Here is a 16,814-nt window from a genome sequence, read left to right on the forward strand (position 1 = left end):
CGATTTCCCCCCCCTGTCTTTCTCTTTGTGGTAGCCTCTCTCTCTCTCTCTTTTTTTTTTTTTCTTGGAGAGGTTTTTGTTATAGGGCGTGTACGCTCGCCAGAAAGACAGAGAGAGACAGAGAGACAGAAAGCGAGAAATCGCTCCCCCGGGGGGATGGCCACGCTGCAATCCCTTCTCCTCCATTCTCCTCTTGGGATCTTGGGCATGCACACACACACGCTTGCATGAGTTTAAGTCACCGGGTCCGGGACTTGAACCACGGTTGACTACATGGGAGTCCAGCAATGTAGCCATTATGCATCTGCTGGTTCCACAGCCTCCCTTGTTTTTATAATTTGGAGAGTTACAGAGCACAGAACTCAGGGAAAAGGGGTGGTAAGAATCACTGAGGCAGCCGAGGTCTCAAGATGGTTCAAAGAGAAGCTCCTGCCTCTGGCCACCAATCTGTCCGGCAAGTCGCAAGGTCATACAGGCAGGGTGATAGGACAAATATTGATTTCAATAGGTTGGAAGGTCAGGAAATGGTGGGTAGAAGATTTGGATTAATAATAATAATAATATAAACATTCTTTGTTTCTTTCCTTCTCTTACTTTTTAAACTTAATATAAAATGATTGAAAAGAAGAATTTGTTCAAAACAAAGACCTTCTCCAGAGATAAATAAACTATTTGGTTTTGACACGAATGTCAAAGCGTGGGTGGAGTCTGGCCCTGTGTGTGCTTACTTCTTAGGGGGTGGAGGTGGGGACCAGTGGGCTGGGTTCATGTGGTGGTGGTGGGGTTATTTCTTTTCCATTTGTCACTTTTCACTCCAGAGGTCATTTTGCAGAAATCTTTGCCAGAATTCTATAATCCCCTAAATATTAACTTGGCCTTAACTCAACACACCACATTACTAGAGGCTCAGATGATTTCCAGTCTGAGCAGTTTCTGATCTTTGTTGCCAAAGTAAAGTTTTAAAAAGTATCTCCAGGGATGCCCAGGGGGAGGCCTAATTACCTCCCTCTTGCGGGAGCTGGGACTCCCTTAAGAGACAAATTGGCCTTGGGCGGCTCGCTGTTCTCACTAAGCCTCGAGATGAGACTATAAAGCTGGCAGGGGTGAAGAGATTGGCAGCCTCTCTTCCTGGCTCCTTAAATCAAAGGAAAATAAAATTCGTTAGTGTTTGACAATCTTGGCTTATGATCCCATGTCCAGGATATGTACTCCTGCAGAGTTAAGCTTGTTAGAGAAGTCAGAGAATGTGATGGACCAGATCCACTCTGGAGTCCTAAATTCCAGATGCTATTTCCTTACTCTTCAGCAATGCCTTGGGTCATCAATCATCATCAGAACAAGGCATGATGCCCCAGCTCCACAGTGCTGTCATCTGCTTCATGACTGCAGTGAGGAATGCACTGAGGACAAGGACAATGAAGTCTAGGCTCTGATACTTGCTATGGTTTGTATGCCTGCCCTTCCCCCCCCACCCCCATGTTGAGATTTGGTTGTGATGGGGTTAGGAGGATAAAGTAGGCTTTCTGGACCAGCAGCAAGCAACTGATACACATCATCCTGAAGCTAGTGAAAAAATGTGAAATCTCAGGCTCAACTCCAGACTTTCAGAATCAGAATGTGCATTTTAACACAACATGCCAGGTGTCCCATGCCACATCCAAGTTTGAGAAGCATAGATCCAGGTGACAAAGCAGCAGAATCTGAAATAGTCTGGGGCAGGAGCATTTTCTCTCAATCAGGCCAGGCTGCTAAGGATTTCACTAATTCTGTAGTGAAAGAAGACTTACAACAGCTAAGGATTTCACTAATTCTGTAGTGAAAGACTTACAAACATCTGCCTTATTTGGAGTTGGTAGGCTTTGTCATCTCTGGGGTCTATATAAATTTCAAGATAAAGGTATCTTCAGTTTTTTGCCACTGACAGACACTGGTTCAGGAGACCCCAAATCTTGAATCATGTTTCTGAGTCTAGAACGGGCAGGCTCGGTGAGCCTTGGTAGAAGGCTTCCCTTCCTAATGAACTGCCATCTGGAAGTGGCACAAGTTATAAAAGCACTTTGTAAACTATAAGGAAGCATGAATGTGGAGTAGCAATATCATCAAAGCACATCAAACCAGGGGTGAGAACTGTAAGGACAACATGCTCTTCTTTTTCTGGACTCTTTGTTATCTGGAAACAAAAGCAGGTAACAGTCTGGCAACGAGAATGGAACAGTTAAGACATTGTTACTCAGCAGCATTTGAAGAGTGGGAAAGATGGTTAAAAGTTTCCTTTTCACCTCAAATATGATATTTTACCCCCTTTAAAAAAGTTTATTAATCTCTTTCATGCAAGAAGGAGGCAGAGAGACCCCAACTGGGTCACCATGCTACAATAAACCCCAATCATAGCCATCCTGGATCATGGGCATACGTGGATGCCTGACATACTCAGAGAGGTCCTAAGACATGAACCCAGCACCTTTCTCATGTGGTTCAGCTGCATTACCGCTATGCCACCTGGCCCCTCTTATTCCATTTTTAATAAGTAGGGACATAGCTAGCCAGAAATGGAAGGATAAAATCTGTCAAAAAAATATACCAATGACTGAGCTGGGGATAGTATTCAAATCCTGTTATTCAATTCCTAGTCTACCTAGAATTCAGCATTTGCCAAGAGTGGAGTCTGATTGACAGCCTTCAGGCTGCCAACTAATAAGCCTACCATTTGCCATATGATAAAAATGAATAATATTAAGAAGTGTTTTGCCTCAGCTGTTACCCATCCCACAGTGACTGTATCTCAGCTGAGGCTCAAATGACATACTCAGAGAGGTCCTAAGACATGAACCCAGCACCTTTCTCATGTGGTTCAGCTGCATTACCGCTATGCCACCTGGCCCCTCTTATTCCGTTTTTAATAAGTAGGGAAATAGCTACCTCATTACCTTTCATTTATTAAATCTCTTTCCTTCAGGTCCCAATGGAGAAGTTGGGAAGTAAAGTGCTAGATACTAAAGAGAATCTCAGATTTGTCTGGGTTAAGCTGCATGAAGGATCTAACATAGTGGTTTTCAAACTACCTCTTTTTTTTTTGGAGAGATTTTCACTGTAGGGCGTGTGCGCTCGCCAGACAGACAGAGAGAGACATAGAGACAGAAAGCGAGAAATCACCCCCCAGGGGGGATGGTCACGCCGCAATCCCTTCTCCTCCATTCTCCTCTCGGGATCTTGGGCACGCACGCACACGGGCCCGGCGTGAGTCAAACTACCTCTTTTAAAGAATCCTTTCTTTAACAAAAATTTCATTATGTCATGGACTAGTATTTCTGCCCAAAACAGTAAAAATAAATTACCAAAGAAGCATAACAAATAAAAGGAGACATACAATGTCCATGGATCCTGCACCTAGATGTTGCAGCAGTGTCAAATTACTATAAAAGTTTCAGCCTCAGAACCAGCAGGTGGCATAGTGGTTAAGGCAATGGATTCCCATGTAGTTGACTGCAGTTTTAATTCTGGACCCGGTGGCCTGAAACACCAGGCACGTGTGCATGCATGTCCAAAATCCTGAGAGAATAATAGAGGGCAAGGGATTGAAGCATGGTCATCCCCCTGGGGAGTGATTTCTCAGTTTCTGTATCTCTGTCTCTGTCTCTCCAGTAAGCACACATTCCCTATAGAAAAACTCTCCCAAAAAAAGTCTCTAATTTTCTTTTTTTGTTAAGAATTATTTTACTTAACTTTCTTTTTTTCTTTACTTTTTAAATTTGAACAGAGAGGGACAGAGAGAGAGAGAGATAGTCAGAAAGCAAGCCGCCAGGTCCAGGACTTGAACCGCAGTTGGACATGTGGGAGTCCAGAGTTCTTAACCACCATGCCACCTGCTGGCCACTCTAATTTTCTTTTTTTAATTTGATTTAATTTATCATTATTGTAATCTTCTTTATATTACATTGAATCACACATATCTTTACAGTAGATACGATTTCTTTTTTCTGCAGGAATACCATTCATGTAAGTAGAGACAAAGACATTACTATCCACATCATCATCATCATCAAATAGCTTTTCATAATTTTTTTCCAGATTATTATTATTCTCCTTATTTTTTTAAACATTCAATCACTATATATCATTTGGCTTATAAAAAGAATTTACCCAACATGAGCTACTTCTCAGACCAGTCCAGTTTTAAATACTATACAAGTTATCATCAACAGGTAATAAACCATTTCTGTGTCCCACTAATGTCACGCCTCTCTATTTGTCCTCATGCTATCTTTCTCTAAACCCTTCCCTTCTCCTGCCCCGTTCCACAGTCTTCAGCATTCATAACTATTTTCACTGCTTTCATGCTCTCCAATATTTTGAGCTCTACCATAAAGTGCGGACAGACAACATATTAAGTGGAAACACACAATATCTTTCTTTCATATCCTGGCTTGCGTCACTCAGCCATAAATCCTCATATTCGACCACTTTCTATCAAATGCCAGGGTCTTGTTTCTAATCCAGCCTCTAATTTTCAATTCCTATAGTAACTTGGTTGCAGTCAGGTGAGAAAGAATTTGCAGATGAGTGCTCCTCTGTGGGTCACACTTCGAGTAGCTCTGGTCTGGTGGGTCTGCTAAGCAACATCGTCTGTCGTGACATCCATCTAGAACAAAATGCTAACGCTAATAGTTCACCTTTACTGACAGCACTCTGTACACAGACACCCCTTGTTCTAAAACTGGTACGTCAATTACTTCTTATGCAAATGACTGAGATAGGCTCTATTAGTAGTTCTGTTTTCGGATGAAGAAACTGAGGCACAGAGAGATATGGAATAACTTACTAAATGTCACTTAATCAACCCAGCATTAAGTGTAAGTGTCTGCCTCCAGAGCTCACTCACTTCAGGACTTCTGCCCCTGCCCCACTGCACACAAACACTGCCTCTCAGCAGGCGCTTGGTTCAGGCTGCATTTGAATCTGCTCCAGGAATAAGCACTATGTATCATGAGATTGGTGATAGCACACCGAAGATTGCACCCTAAAATCTCCAGGAACAAGACACGAGAACCAAATTGATGTATAGCCAATAAGCAATCCCTCACACTGATTAGACGAATGAATTCTGGCACCCACTTTTGACCAAAACAGAAACAATGGTGTTCGCAACTCAGAAAATATCAATCATGTCAATGGCAACTTAAAAGGAACAGGGAACATTTGGGAACTAAAACATTAAGAGCATATGGCCACTTTTAGCATCAGTGCTCACCCATTCCAAGGGTGGAGTCCCTCTCACCTCTCCTTCCAAAAGCACTTTTTCCTATCCTTCCAGGTCACATTTTGGCGCTGAAGAAAGGTTATTTTCCTTCTTTGTGCCCTGTGTTTGGAACACTGTTGTGTTGAAAAGAGCCTGGATCCCCTGGAGAAGCTGTAATTGCATTGCTCACACTCCAGGGCAGAGCTGCTCCCTCTGCTCACACCCCCCAGAGCCAGGCCCTCTGGGGACTCACACTCCCTGCGCTTGCTCTATTGTCTCCAAAGCTGATAATGGTGTCTCCTACCTACATCTTTTGCTGATAAAGGAATTCCTGAAATTCCTTTAAAGACCTTCACATCACCCTAAATGCTGCGTTAAGGAAAGACAACTGGTGGAGTAAATGAGCAACAGATGGAACATAAATGGTACCACATGTCAAAGTTAACCTCTTCAGTAAGAAAGCAGGGCAAAAAAATGAAGCTATTCCTTCCTTCTCTAGGTCTGGAGGAGTAAGGACAGACACAGTTACTGCCACAAAAAGCTGTTTGGATTTTCTTTTTATACAAGTGACTTCTCTAGATTGAAAAGAGGTACACACTTATTAAAATTCTGATGTCAGTCTTAAAAGTTACCATGGTAGAGTGAAATTACATTCAGCGTTCCTAAGCAGGAGGCAATCCTGAACAGACAGCACATGTTTTTAATTATGGTTCTGCACCAACTCGCATACATTTCTCATCACTAGTTGCTCTCAAAGCATCAATTTCTCTTTGTATAAACATATCTTGCCTTAACAAGCGGGAGTTTTTAAAAGCACTTTTAAGACCTTATTTTCTTTGCATAGATCATGCGCTCTTCAAGTTTAGGAAAGACTTGAGGGACGTAGATGGAGAGCTAACACGTCCGGCGGGACTGCACACTGGAGGAGTAGAGAGGCAACGTGAGCTGGGGTAGCTCAGGAAGAGTGCGATCAACGTGGACAGGGATGGGTGAAGACCTCAGGGGGAAGTGGGACCCAACCGGCTCATGGGGAATGGCCGCCTTCAATGGGAAGAGAGACACAACGAGGGTGTTCTAGAAGGTAATGGTACAGGTAGTGGGGTATCACTTTGGGGAGAGATAGGCAAAAGTCTCCCCTGATAGTCCTTTAAAATTCTTTTGAATTATTCATGGAGGACGGAGAATGCTAACTCTCACGCACACAAACATTTGGGATCCACTGTAGCAGATCAAAGGAAGACATTAAAAGAAACTCAATGAAGTGATGTCTGGGCATATAGCCCCTCCAGGAATTACGGTAGTTCTGCAGGTGAGTAGGGGTTGGGAAAGAACTTCACTGTGTTCTTGCCTGTCTGTAGTGCTTACTCCACTGTACTTTAATATGAAGCCTCTCTCTCCCTCTCTCTCTCTCTCTCTCTCTCTCTCTCTATATATATATATATATATATATATATATATACACACACACACACACATATATATATATATTATTTTTTTTAAAGAGATTTTCCTATAGGGTACATATGCTTGCCAGAGAGACAGAAAGAGAGAAAGTGAGAAATCTCTTCCTAGAGGTGATAACCATGTGACAACCTTTTCTCCTCCATTCTTCTCCTGGGATTTTAGGTATGCATGCACACATACTTAGTGTGAGTTTTAAGCCACCAGGTCCAGGACTCAAGCCATGGTCAGCCATGTGGGAATCCAGAACCTTAACCATTACACCATCTGCTGGTCCCATTCCTAATGCATACTAAAAGATTTGGTTGTTAGGATGAAACCATATAGCATAGATGAAAGCCCCTAGCACAGGATCTGCTATGGTAGAGGCTGGTTAAAAGCTTGACCAGTTAGACAGTTGCCAGGAGCTTACCCATTCTTTCCTCATCTTTTATTGGGTCCTGGCAGGCAAACTGCCTCATGACTGGGGACCACTCAGAAGGCACTGGGTTTACACTGTTTCAAAAGGTACAGATCTTTCCTTTTACCCTGGCACCTTCTCCTTTCAACCCCCAACTCCCGCTGTATCGTTTTTTGCTTCTCCAGAATGAATTTCAAACACTTCACTTGGCTGTCTTATTCTTTCTGTCTCTGTTGGTTTATTATTCAAATCTAAACATTCTTCTTAAAACAGAGGAACAGGAAAAGGGCAAGTGTACTCACCTGGTGCATCTAATAAAGTGCACCTCATTTATTAGGTCTTTTGGCACAAAGAAGACTCCTGTCTGCTTCAGTTTCTCATTCTCTATAGGATGCTAATTGTTTTTCTTTTGATAATCTTGTAGTTTTGGCCTGGAGTCTAAAATCTGGCCTGCTGGGCTATGTGTCAGATTTGTAAATTAGATGACATCTGTTTTGAATTTTATCATCTTTAATTTTCTTTCAAGCTCTCTTCATTTATTCATTTTCCCTTTAATTGTGAGGGTCAGACTTTGCTGTATACTTGAGACAAAAGTATAGACCTTTCTTCTTTGGGGGCACAGATTAAAATGACTGAAGTTAAATGGTCACAATAAGACTATTCAGGGAAAAGATGTCGGAAGAGAAGCCTTAGCAACCATCCCAGAGAGGATGAGCAATTAATTTAGAAGCTGGCAGTCCATACTAGGGTTTTGAGGTTCCCACCAAATAATCACAATTGATGAGGAGAAGATTGACAGGGAGAATCAAACTGGGAGAAGTATTTTGAATTGAGAAGGGCTGAGGTAGTAATGAGGGTATGAGGTTAGTGATGACCTGTTCTCTTCACATTTAATATTGCTCTTTATTCCACTCCACTCCTGAGAAAAATAGTAAAAGGAGAAAAAACTGTAATGCATTCACATACGTTCAGACTCATTTTGATTGGAAGAACTGGTTTTCCCCTCTTCTAAATTCTTTTCCTGGGGAAATTGTTGACTGCTAATAGGGTTGGGCCTACTTGTTAGAGATCAATTCTGCTGTTAAAATGCCTAATGTAACATTATATAAAACTTCTTAACACATCTAACATCAGAGGAGTCAATTAGCTTCTTAACCCTTGTATTTCTAGGGGGTGATAGAGAATGAATAGACAGCTGTCAAGGACATGCATACAAGTTTCACTTAAAAAAAATTATTTGCACATGTATTCACTGGAGAGAGACAGAGGGAGGGAGAGAGAGGTAAAATGAGAATGCACCCCCCTATGGAGGATGGTCAGGCCATAATCCCTTTTCCTTCATTTCTCCTTCAGGTATTTTGGGTGCACATGCGTCCAGTGTATTTTTCAAGCCATTGGACACATTTCGGACCACACTGTTGGCCATGTGGGATCCAGCTGCCTTAACTACCATACCAGTGACTGGCCTGAGTTTCTACTTTTGACAATATGACTGTCATGGCTTTCAAAAAACAAGCAGCCTACTGTGCGCTCAATATAAATGACTTCTTTAAACAGTAGCTGAGACACTCTAAACCAAGTTTCCAAAACTGTATCATGAAAATTGGCCAATGACATTTTCGCAGTGACATATAAATGGCAAATCCCTTCCCAATGCTGGCTTTGAGTTTCTTAGATGCTGTCATATTTAGGTTGTTGCTCATGAGGTTATGAGTCTGTGCAAGTGCTATTTTCAAATGGTTTATGTATTTAGTAGATGAGCTCAACTGGGAGTGATTTCTATCTCCCAGGGAACAGTTAGCGATCTCTGGAGATAGTTTTGGTTGTCATAACCCTGAGCAGGTACTTCTTCTAATACCTAGTGAGTAGAAGACATAGTCACTGGCAGGTGTTCTATGTAGAATTGTACATGGCAGTCCTACAACCAAGAATCATCTAGCCCAAATACCAATACTACCAAGATGGAAAAACCCTAGTACATAGGCATCTACTATTGAACCGGATGATAATACATTTTTTGTATGCTCAGTCAAAATTGTTGTTTGAGAGAAAAGGAGTTTTGTGATTGGTTTTCTTCTGATGAATAGTTATTATTGACTTTGGTGACCACATTGGTCAGACAATGATCTATGTATGTGGTGGTCTAGGAGACCCTCCAAGAGGGGTTCTTGCTACCTCTTTTCTTAGTTACCACCATCACCTTCCATGTCTATGCCGTCACTCAAGTTAGATATCTCTCAATCCTCATAATTCTGTGCTCTTACCCTGAGATCTTAGTCTTTATCACTGACTCTGTTTAGGCTTCCTCAGGATCTTTTCAGGCTTAACAATAGCATCCTGGCTACTCTGTGTTACCAGCCAAATACATTCAGTGCCCCAGAGTGTTAGTCAATCCTCATTCACCTATTTATTGAATGCTTATTATTATCTGATAATTACTATGCTTGGAGCTGTAATCATTCCCTGGATTAAAATATTTCTAAGACTCCATGTTGCTTACAAAACAAACTCCTGGGACCAGCAGTTAGCATAATGGCTATGTCGCTGGACTCCCACATAGTCGACTGCGGTTCGCGTCTCGGACCCGGTGGCTTAAAACTCACGCTGGGCGTGTGTGCGTGCGTACCCAAGATCCCGAGAGGAGAATGGAGGAGAAGGGATTGCAGCGTGGCCATCCCCCCTGGGGGGTGATTTCTCGCTTTCTATCTCTCTGTCTCTGTCTGTCTGGTGAGCGCATGCGCCCTATAGCAAAAACCTCTCAAAACAAAAAACAAAAAACAAAAAAAAACCAAACTCCTTGCTTCTACACAACACATAAGGCCTCTGATAATTTACCTTTGACTTAACTTTTCATTTACTTTCCTACCTAACCCGGATGTACTTTCTTCAGCCACGTTGAACAAATTACTTTCCCTTAGGCTTGTTCACACATTCTTAAGTCCTCCTATCTTTGCATATGCTATTCTCTCGATTTTTAGTGTCCTTTTGGGGGAATTTTCATTCATTTTGTGCAATTTAATATAATGTCTAGAGAAACACCTGACCCTTGAAAGAAACTTGCAAACTAGAGAATGAACTTAAATTTCACTTCCTCTGTGAAACATTCTCCAATTCCCAGTCAGTACATCTCTCTGGCTCTCTAGCCCATGGCACGTACATCCATCAAAACCCCATCACATATTCTGACGGTGAACCCCTCGAAGGCAGAGATGGTGTTGGATGTCTCCTGGGTCCTCCAGGCTCTGCACATGGAGTGACCCTTGTGACTCAACGCTCACTGTTTTATTAAGGTGAATTCCTGTGGTTCTGGAATCCTTGTTTCCTACTGAAAATGATATGCATCATTCATTATTCCCAAAACCCCCCACAGAATTTGATGTCAGTCTCAGATAGGCTTTTCTCCTCCTCTGGAATTAAATACCTCTCAATGCATAGGATCTAAGAATGAAGATAGGGGTTTGCCTCTAACCTCTGTCACCTTGTCACTGGATAACATTGGAGGACATTTATCCAGTGTCTGAGCTTCAGCTTTGTTCTGTAAAATAGAAATGATGATGTCTTTTCATCTCGTGTTGTAGGGTAGTCAAGAGAATTCACTGAGAGGGCATATTTGAAAGTACTTTGTGACTCCTAAACATCAAAAAGCCCCCAATTTTTCCCTTTCCAAAGTACAGCGAACAAAAATAAAACCGCTTCTTCCACTTTGTATAGTCTTTACTTTTTCCAAAGATAAACTTCTTTGAAAGGCCAGTTTTGTGCATTCTATCCATTCTTTCTCTTCAACCCTAGACATCTGGTTTTCTGCTAAAAAAAAAAATTACCTGCAGCTTACTCGTCACAACCATCAATAATTTTCTCATGGCCCACCCTATAGACACTTTTCTGTCCTTTCTTCATTTGATCTAACTCCAGTCTGCCTCTTCCTGAGACATTCTCTATAGTGGGGCCAGACCGGCCTCCAAAGATAGACTCTAATCATAGTCTGCCACGTGGAAAAACATCATAATGACTCCTCATTGCCTCCAGGGTAAAATTGGAACTCTTTAGTAGGGTATGTCAGGCCTAGAATCTTCTGGTCCCCTCCTGTACTCGGTTAGCATCTCCTGATGTTGCTTTTCTGGTAACATACACCTTAGTCACACAAAATGACTTCTGTTTCCAGAAAGTACCTTTTCACATACTGCCAAGAGACAGCCTGGAACAATCAGCCTATCTTTCAATACTTGGTCCAATACATCACTTCTTCTGGGAAATGTTTCCAGATCTCAGCTCCCACTCCTCTCCCTTCCATGCAGAAATATATACCCCATCTCTGTATTCCCCAAATGACTTTCCTTTCTTTTTTTTGGAGAGTTTTTTTTTTGCTATAGGGCATGTGCACTCACCAAAAAGACAGAGAGAGACAGAGAGACAGAAAGCAAGAAATCACCCCCCTGGGGGGATGGCCACGCTGTAATCTCTTCCCCTCCATTTCCTCTCAAGATCTTGGGCATGCACACACATGCGCCCGGTGTGAGTTTAAGCCACTGGGTCCGGGACTTGAACCGCGGTTCACTACATGGGAGTCCAGCAACATAGCCATTACGCTAACTGCTGGTCCCTACTACTTGAACCTATCTTGATTAGGATAATCTTCCCACATTCTCTATGCATGTACACAGTTTTTTTTTTTCCCCTATACCATTAACTCCTTAAATATAAGATACATGTTCTAAGTTTCTGTTTATGTCTAGCTTCCTGGTACATAGTAAGCTATATTACCTCTTTACCTTTGACAACTTAAATTGTTAAGTGATGGTTCATAAATAAATGAATGTTATAAAACATTGTTAACATTACATTCTTATCCCTTTACTGTATTTTGTGTATCTTTTGAATATTTTTGTTGTAATATTCTGTTTTTTAAGTTAATTTATTGTCGTAATATTCTGTTTTTTAAGTTAATTTATTGTCGTAATATTCTGGTTTTCACAGATTTAGGAAAACCTTCAGGCAAGTACCATGTTGATTCAGACATCACTGCCTGTTGAGACAGTGAGTTTGGCTTTCCTTGGGAAGTTTCATGACTGCAAAAGAAGGCTCCCATCTCCATGGGCTCTCAACAGCTCTCTGAAGGGCCTAGGAACTCCTGCTCACCTGTCACTTCCAGCCTTGGGGTTTTCCAACTGTCGGGTAAGGAGCTTGGCAACGGCAGTGAAGCTGTTGCTCATGCGGAAGATGTCTCTGTTCTGAGGGCCCAGGATGGAGAAGGTGTCGGTGATGCTCTGAATCTCCAGCAGAAGAACATGGTGAAACGAATGGTCCATGTTGGCCAGCTGACTCACCAGGTACGTCAGGCAAGCCCTGGCTCTCTCCTATTAGGAACAATGAGAAAAGTCTGTATTTTGAAAGAAAAAAAATCAGAGTCCTATAACTAGAAGATGACAATTATTTATTTATTTATTTTTAAGGGATGTGTTTGCCATAGGGTACATGCGCTCACCAGAGAGAAGGAGAGAAAGAGAGAGAAGGGAGAAAATGAGAAATCATCTCCCAGGTTGGATGCCAACACAGCAATCACTTCTCAATTCTCCTCCAGTTGTGATTTTCAAGTTACTAGGTCCTGACTTGAAATGCTGTCAGACAGGTGAGAGTCCAGCACCTTAACCACTATACCACCTGCTGCTTCCAAGATGGCAATTCTATGGGAAGTTGACTCAAAGAGTTTGCTGAAACGAAATAAATCTCATTCATATTTCCCCTGAGTCTATTTCTTATGTATTTTAAATTTGTTCTTAATTTATCAAGACACATTTTTTGGGAGGTTGCTATAGGGCTCATGCACTTGCTACAGAGAGACACACAGAGAGAGGGGGATGGCCATGCCACTGCAATTCCTTCTCCTTTTGGAATTTTGGGCATACACACACCTGCTTGACATGATTTTCTAGCCACTGGGTCCAGGACTTGAACTGCAGTTAGCTATGGGGGATCCAGAGCCTTAATCTCCACGTTACTTGCTGGCCCCAACACAAGTTATTTTTTAAATTAAAAAATGTCTCCTGTTATTCCTTCCTTCCTTTATTTTTTGCTGTAGGTCATGTGTGCTCATCAAAAGGACAAAGAGATAGAAAGCAAGAAATCACCCCCTAGGGGGGATGGTCATGCTGTAATCCCTTCTCCTCCATTCTCCTTTTGGGATTTTGGGCACACATGCACATTCTCCTGGCATGAGTTTCAAGCTGCCAGGTTCATGATCAACCATGTAGGAGTATGGCCCCTTCTTTCTTTAAAATATGAAAATATTGTGCTCACTTCGGCAGCACATATACTAAAATTGGAATGATACAGAGAAGATTAGCATGGCCCCTGCGCAAGGATGACATGCTAATTCGTGAAGTGTTCCATATTTTTATGAGAAATAGCGATTGACTGTTTTAAAAAATAATTATAATAATAATACTGATTGGGGAAAACATAGAAAAGATATTGAATGTTGAAGCGGGGAGATTAATGTCTCTGTATTGACTGACATGCATGGCATTCCCTTTTGAAAAAGTAATGTAATACACTGTAAAGTTATATGTAATCCAATGTAATATAAAGAAGATTATGATGATAATAAAAATTAAAAAATAAATTTAAAAAAATTCTCACCAGCCTATTTTGCCATGTCAAAACCTCTCAACCACAATTCATGAGCTGCCCCCCGACCCCCCGCTTTCCCAACCATGTAACACACTAACTCCACCTACATAGGGGAGGTGTGGTCAATGGTCTCAAAGTAAGCTTTTTCCTGGCACCCTCAACCTAGCTGTCTGTCAACTGATAGCCACATACATATCCCACTCATGCTCTTTTCCCACTTTAAGTGTCTTTCAACATATTCTAGTTTTTTATGTGCTTGGCCAATTGAGTGTATATACATATTTTTTAACAATTTTTTATTTATTAATTTTAATTATTTATACATTTAATTGCTATATATAATTTAGATTTTTTTCTTTTAAAAATGTTATTTGTTCATTTATTTTTAATTTGACCATAGAGAGACACAGAGAGTGAGAGAGGGAAAGTGAGAAAGCAAGCCACCAGGCCCAGGACTTGAACCGTGGTCAGTCATGTGGGAGTGTCCAATGCCTTAACCACCACACCACCTGCTGGTCCCTATATCATTTAGAATTTAAAGAGACTTTACCCAGCACAACACACACCTCAGTCCAGCCCAGTTGAGCCAATTGATTATATTGTATTATGTAGTTTTAACTAAGTTAACTCTTACTAGTAATTTGAAAAAGTTCTTCAAAGAAACAGAAGGTGAGAGACAATATGAACATTGTAGGTATGAGTGAAAATGACTTAACTGATGTATCTCTTACACCTGTTGAAACTGCTCTGCAGTCATGTTTCAAAATAACATGATCTTATCAAACATGACTAGAAGTTAGCCGGAAAAAGTTCAAAATTATCAAGAAAGTTATTTAAAATGTAGACTTATGCCTGACAGAAAGAATGCTACGCCATTAATCAGTAAATACAGTTTAAAATATGACATCTTTAATCTTTAACTTCTCTTTTAAAATCTTATTTTGTGTGTATATTTAGATTTTTTCCCTAGCATTAGAGTAGTAGAATATATGTATAATTATAAATATAGATTATAGATTGTTGCTCAAAATTCTCCTGATAGGTGCTAAATTCTCTTCTACTTATGAATTCTCTTTTACCATTTGTTCCAGCATTTGAAGTCTTAATTTTCTTTGAGGTGCAATTTCCGTTCTGCCGGTGCCATCAAGTCATCCCCAGTGACCCCTCTGTCTGAATTTTTACTGCATTGTAGATGCTTTTTAAAAGTCTTGTTTAGTACTTGATTGCATTTGATCAGTCACTTAATCATGCCTTTATTCAATCACCACGTAGAGTATCTGTGCTAGGCTCTGGATGACCAAGTGAATGAGAAGACGTCCTTGCCTTTGAGGGACTTACAATCCTCCCTTTCATTTATAATTCTCGACTGGTTCCATGTGCCCATCAAGTCTTCTCATGGGGCTACTTCTCTTTCATCAATCATCAGCCTGGCACAGAACTGAGCCTGCAGATTCTACTCTCAGTGTGCGCGTGTCTCAGTTCACTGATTTAGCAACCCTTATCTGCCAAAATATGACCTTACAAATAAAGTATGCCGTTGCCAAGAAAGTCTGTGTTTTTATAAGAAATATTTACTATAGAACAGACTTAAGTAGTAAAGTTCCCTCGTCTCTGCTACTTGATTTTCAAAGACTCCATGTACTGTTGCATGAGAACATAGCTCTCAGGAAGGGGGTAGACATCTGCCAATCAATCCCACAGTCATGTTTTTAAGCCCCACTAGGACACGGCGCTCCGTATAGGTAGGGGGACAGAGGCTGTGTCCATGAGCCTGATGGCTAGTTCAAGTTGAAGACATTTGTTCACTAAAGGATAACAATCTGAAAAATAAAATCATTGGAACCGGTTGCTGACAGCTCATGTTTTTTTTTTTAAATCATAATCTTGTTTATATTACATCAAATCACATATATCTTTATAGCCCATGTTTTATACTTTGGTTCATGTAATTGATGGATGGTAGAAGGAACAGTGCATGCTCTTCGAGCTGATGCTGTTTTACAGCATAGCCTCCTGTCTTCAGCATGTGTGAATCATGGCATGCAATGCGTAATAGGGTCATTTTCTATTTTCTGTTTATATAGGGGTCCCTCCTATATGCTAGGCCCTGTTCTAAAAATTAGAACCTGAGAAGAAAGATGAAAATCTCCACCATCATAACACAGACAGAAAATGAACCAAATACTATATAAAAGAAATGTGTGGATGGAGAAATGTGCCTCAAAGCAGCAAGGAGCAGGAGGGAGAACCTTGAATGCTCAATAGTGTAGTCAGGTCATATCTCAGAGAGAAGGTGACCTTTGAATTCACCAAGACTTTAGAACTGAAACCCAACATTCTCAGTACCCTTAGAAAACAATTACAGTAACATTCATCCTGCTCGATACGAGGAGGTAGGAAGATACAGGAATTGGCACACACCAGATGTGACATTTTATTTACTCTTTGTCCTACTGAGAATGTAATTTCAAGTTTCAGGTAACTTCCTCACCTTCAGAATCAGACGTTTCTTCAGCATTGTAAAATCGTTCTATAAACATTTCATTTCCTTACCTAAAGGAATCCCCTCAGTTTCATTAAGAATCCTTTTTGATATAATAATTAGCAAACTCTTCCTTTATAACCAGGGACTTTTAAAAAGTTCATGGAAAACAGGAGTTTATTTTGAGTCTGAGTGTATTTTGGCGCCAAATTTGAAATCCGTGCATAGCTTTTCATAATGCACATGTTCCTGAAGGTGTAGGTGACTGAGCAGTTACTTGCTGAGATCAACAGAATTCTGAATGATCTTCTGTCAGCCAAACTGAACTGAAGGGAAAATTAATCACAGTGCAGGAATAAGAAAAATCCTAACTGCTCTGGAACGAACACGCGAAACCAAGCCAAGCGCACATGGTGTGTTCGGAAACCTTGGCACACGTCCAAGTACCTCGCAGGGGTAACAGATGTGATGTTGGATTAAAAAGTGCAATGTTAGGTCAAAAAGGGGGTTAGGAGATTCTGATTTTTTTTTTCCAGCTCCATGATATTTTGGCTCTGGGGGTCAGTGACTGCATTTATTTTGCTTTCCGTCATCCCACTGTGAGGTTA

At 41.1% G+C, this 16,814-nt stretch overlaps 1 protein-coding gene and 1 non-coding gene across 4 annotated transcripts in view; one reads left to right on the forward strand and one right to left on the reverse strand.

The window, feature by feature from the left end:
• VEPH1 (ventricular zone expressed PH domain containing 1) overlaps positions 1-16,814 on the reverse strand; it is a 213,475-nt gene that overhangs the window by 87,201 nt on the left and 109,460 nt on the right. For all 3 annotated transcript variants that reach the window (XM_027772379.1, XM_006149776.3, XM_006149777.3), the window contains one exon: positions 12,234-12,451. In XM_027772379.1, the coding sequence (XP_027628180.1) occupies positions 12,234-12,451 (218 nt within the window). The remainder of the gene's footprint in view (positions 1-12,233; positions 12,452-16,814) is intronic.
• On the forward strand, positions 13,384-13,490 carry LOC114008005 (U6 spliceosomal RNA). Its single transcript, XR_003549576.1, has one exon. It is a non-coding gene; the product is annotated as a U6 spliceosomal RNA (small nuclear RNA).

The sequence above is a fragment of the Tupaia chinensis genome, unplaced genomic scaffold (genome assembly GCF_000334495.1).
Source record: "Tupaia chinensis unplaced genomic scaffold, TupChi_1.0 Scaffold000272_1, whole genome shotgun sequence".
NCBI lineage: Eukaryota > Metazoa > Chordata > Mammalia > Scandentia > Tupaiidae > Tupaia > Tupaia belangeri.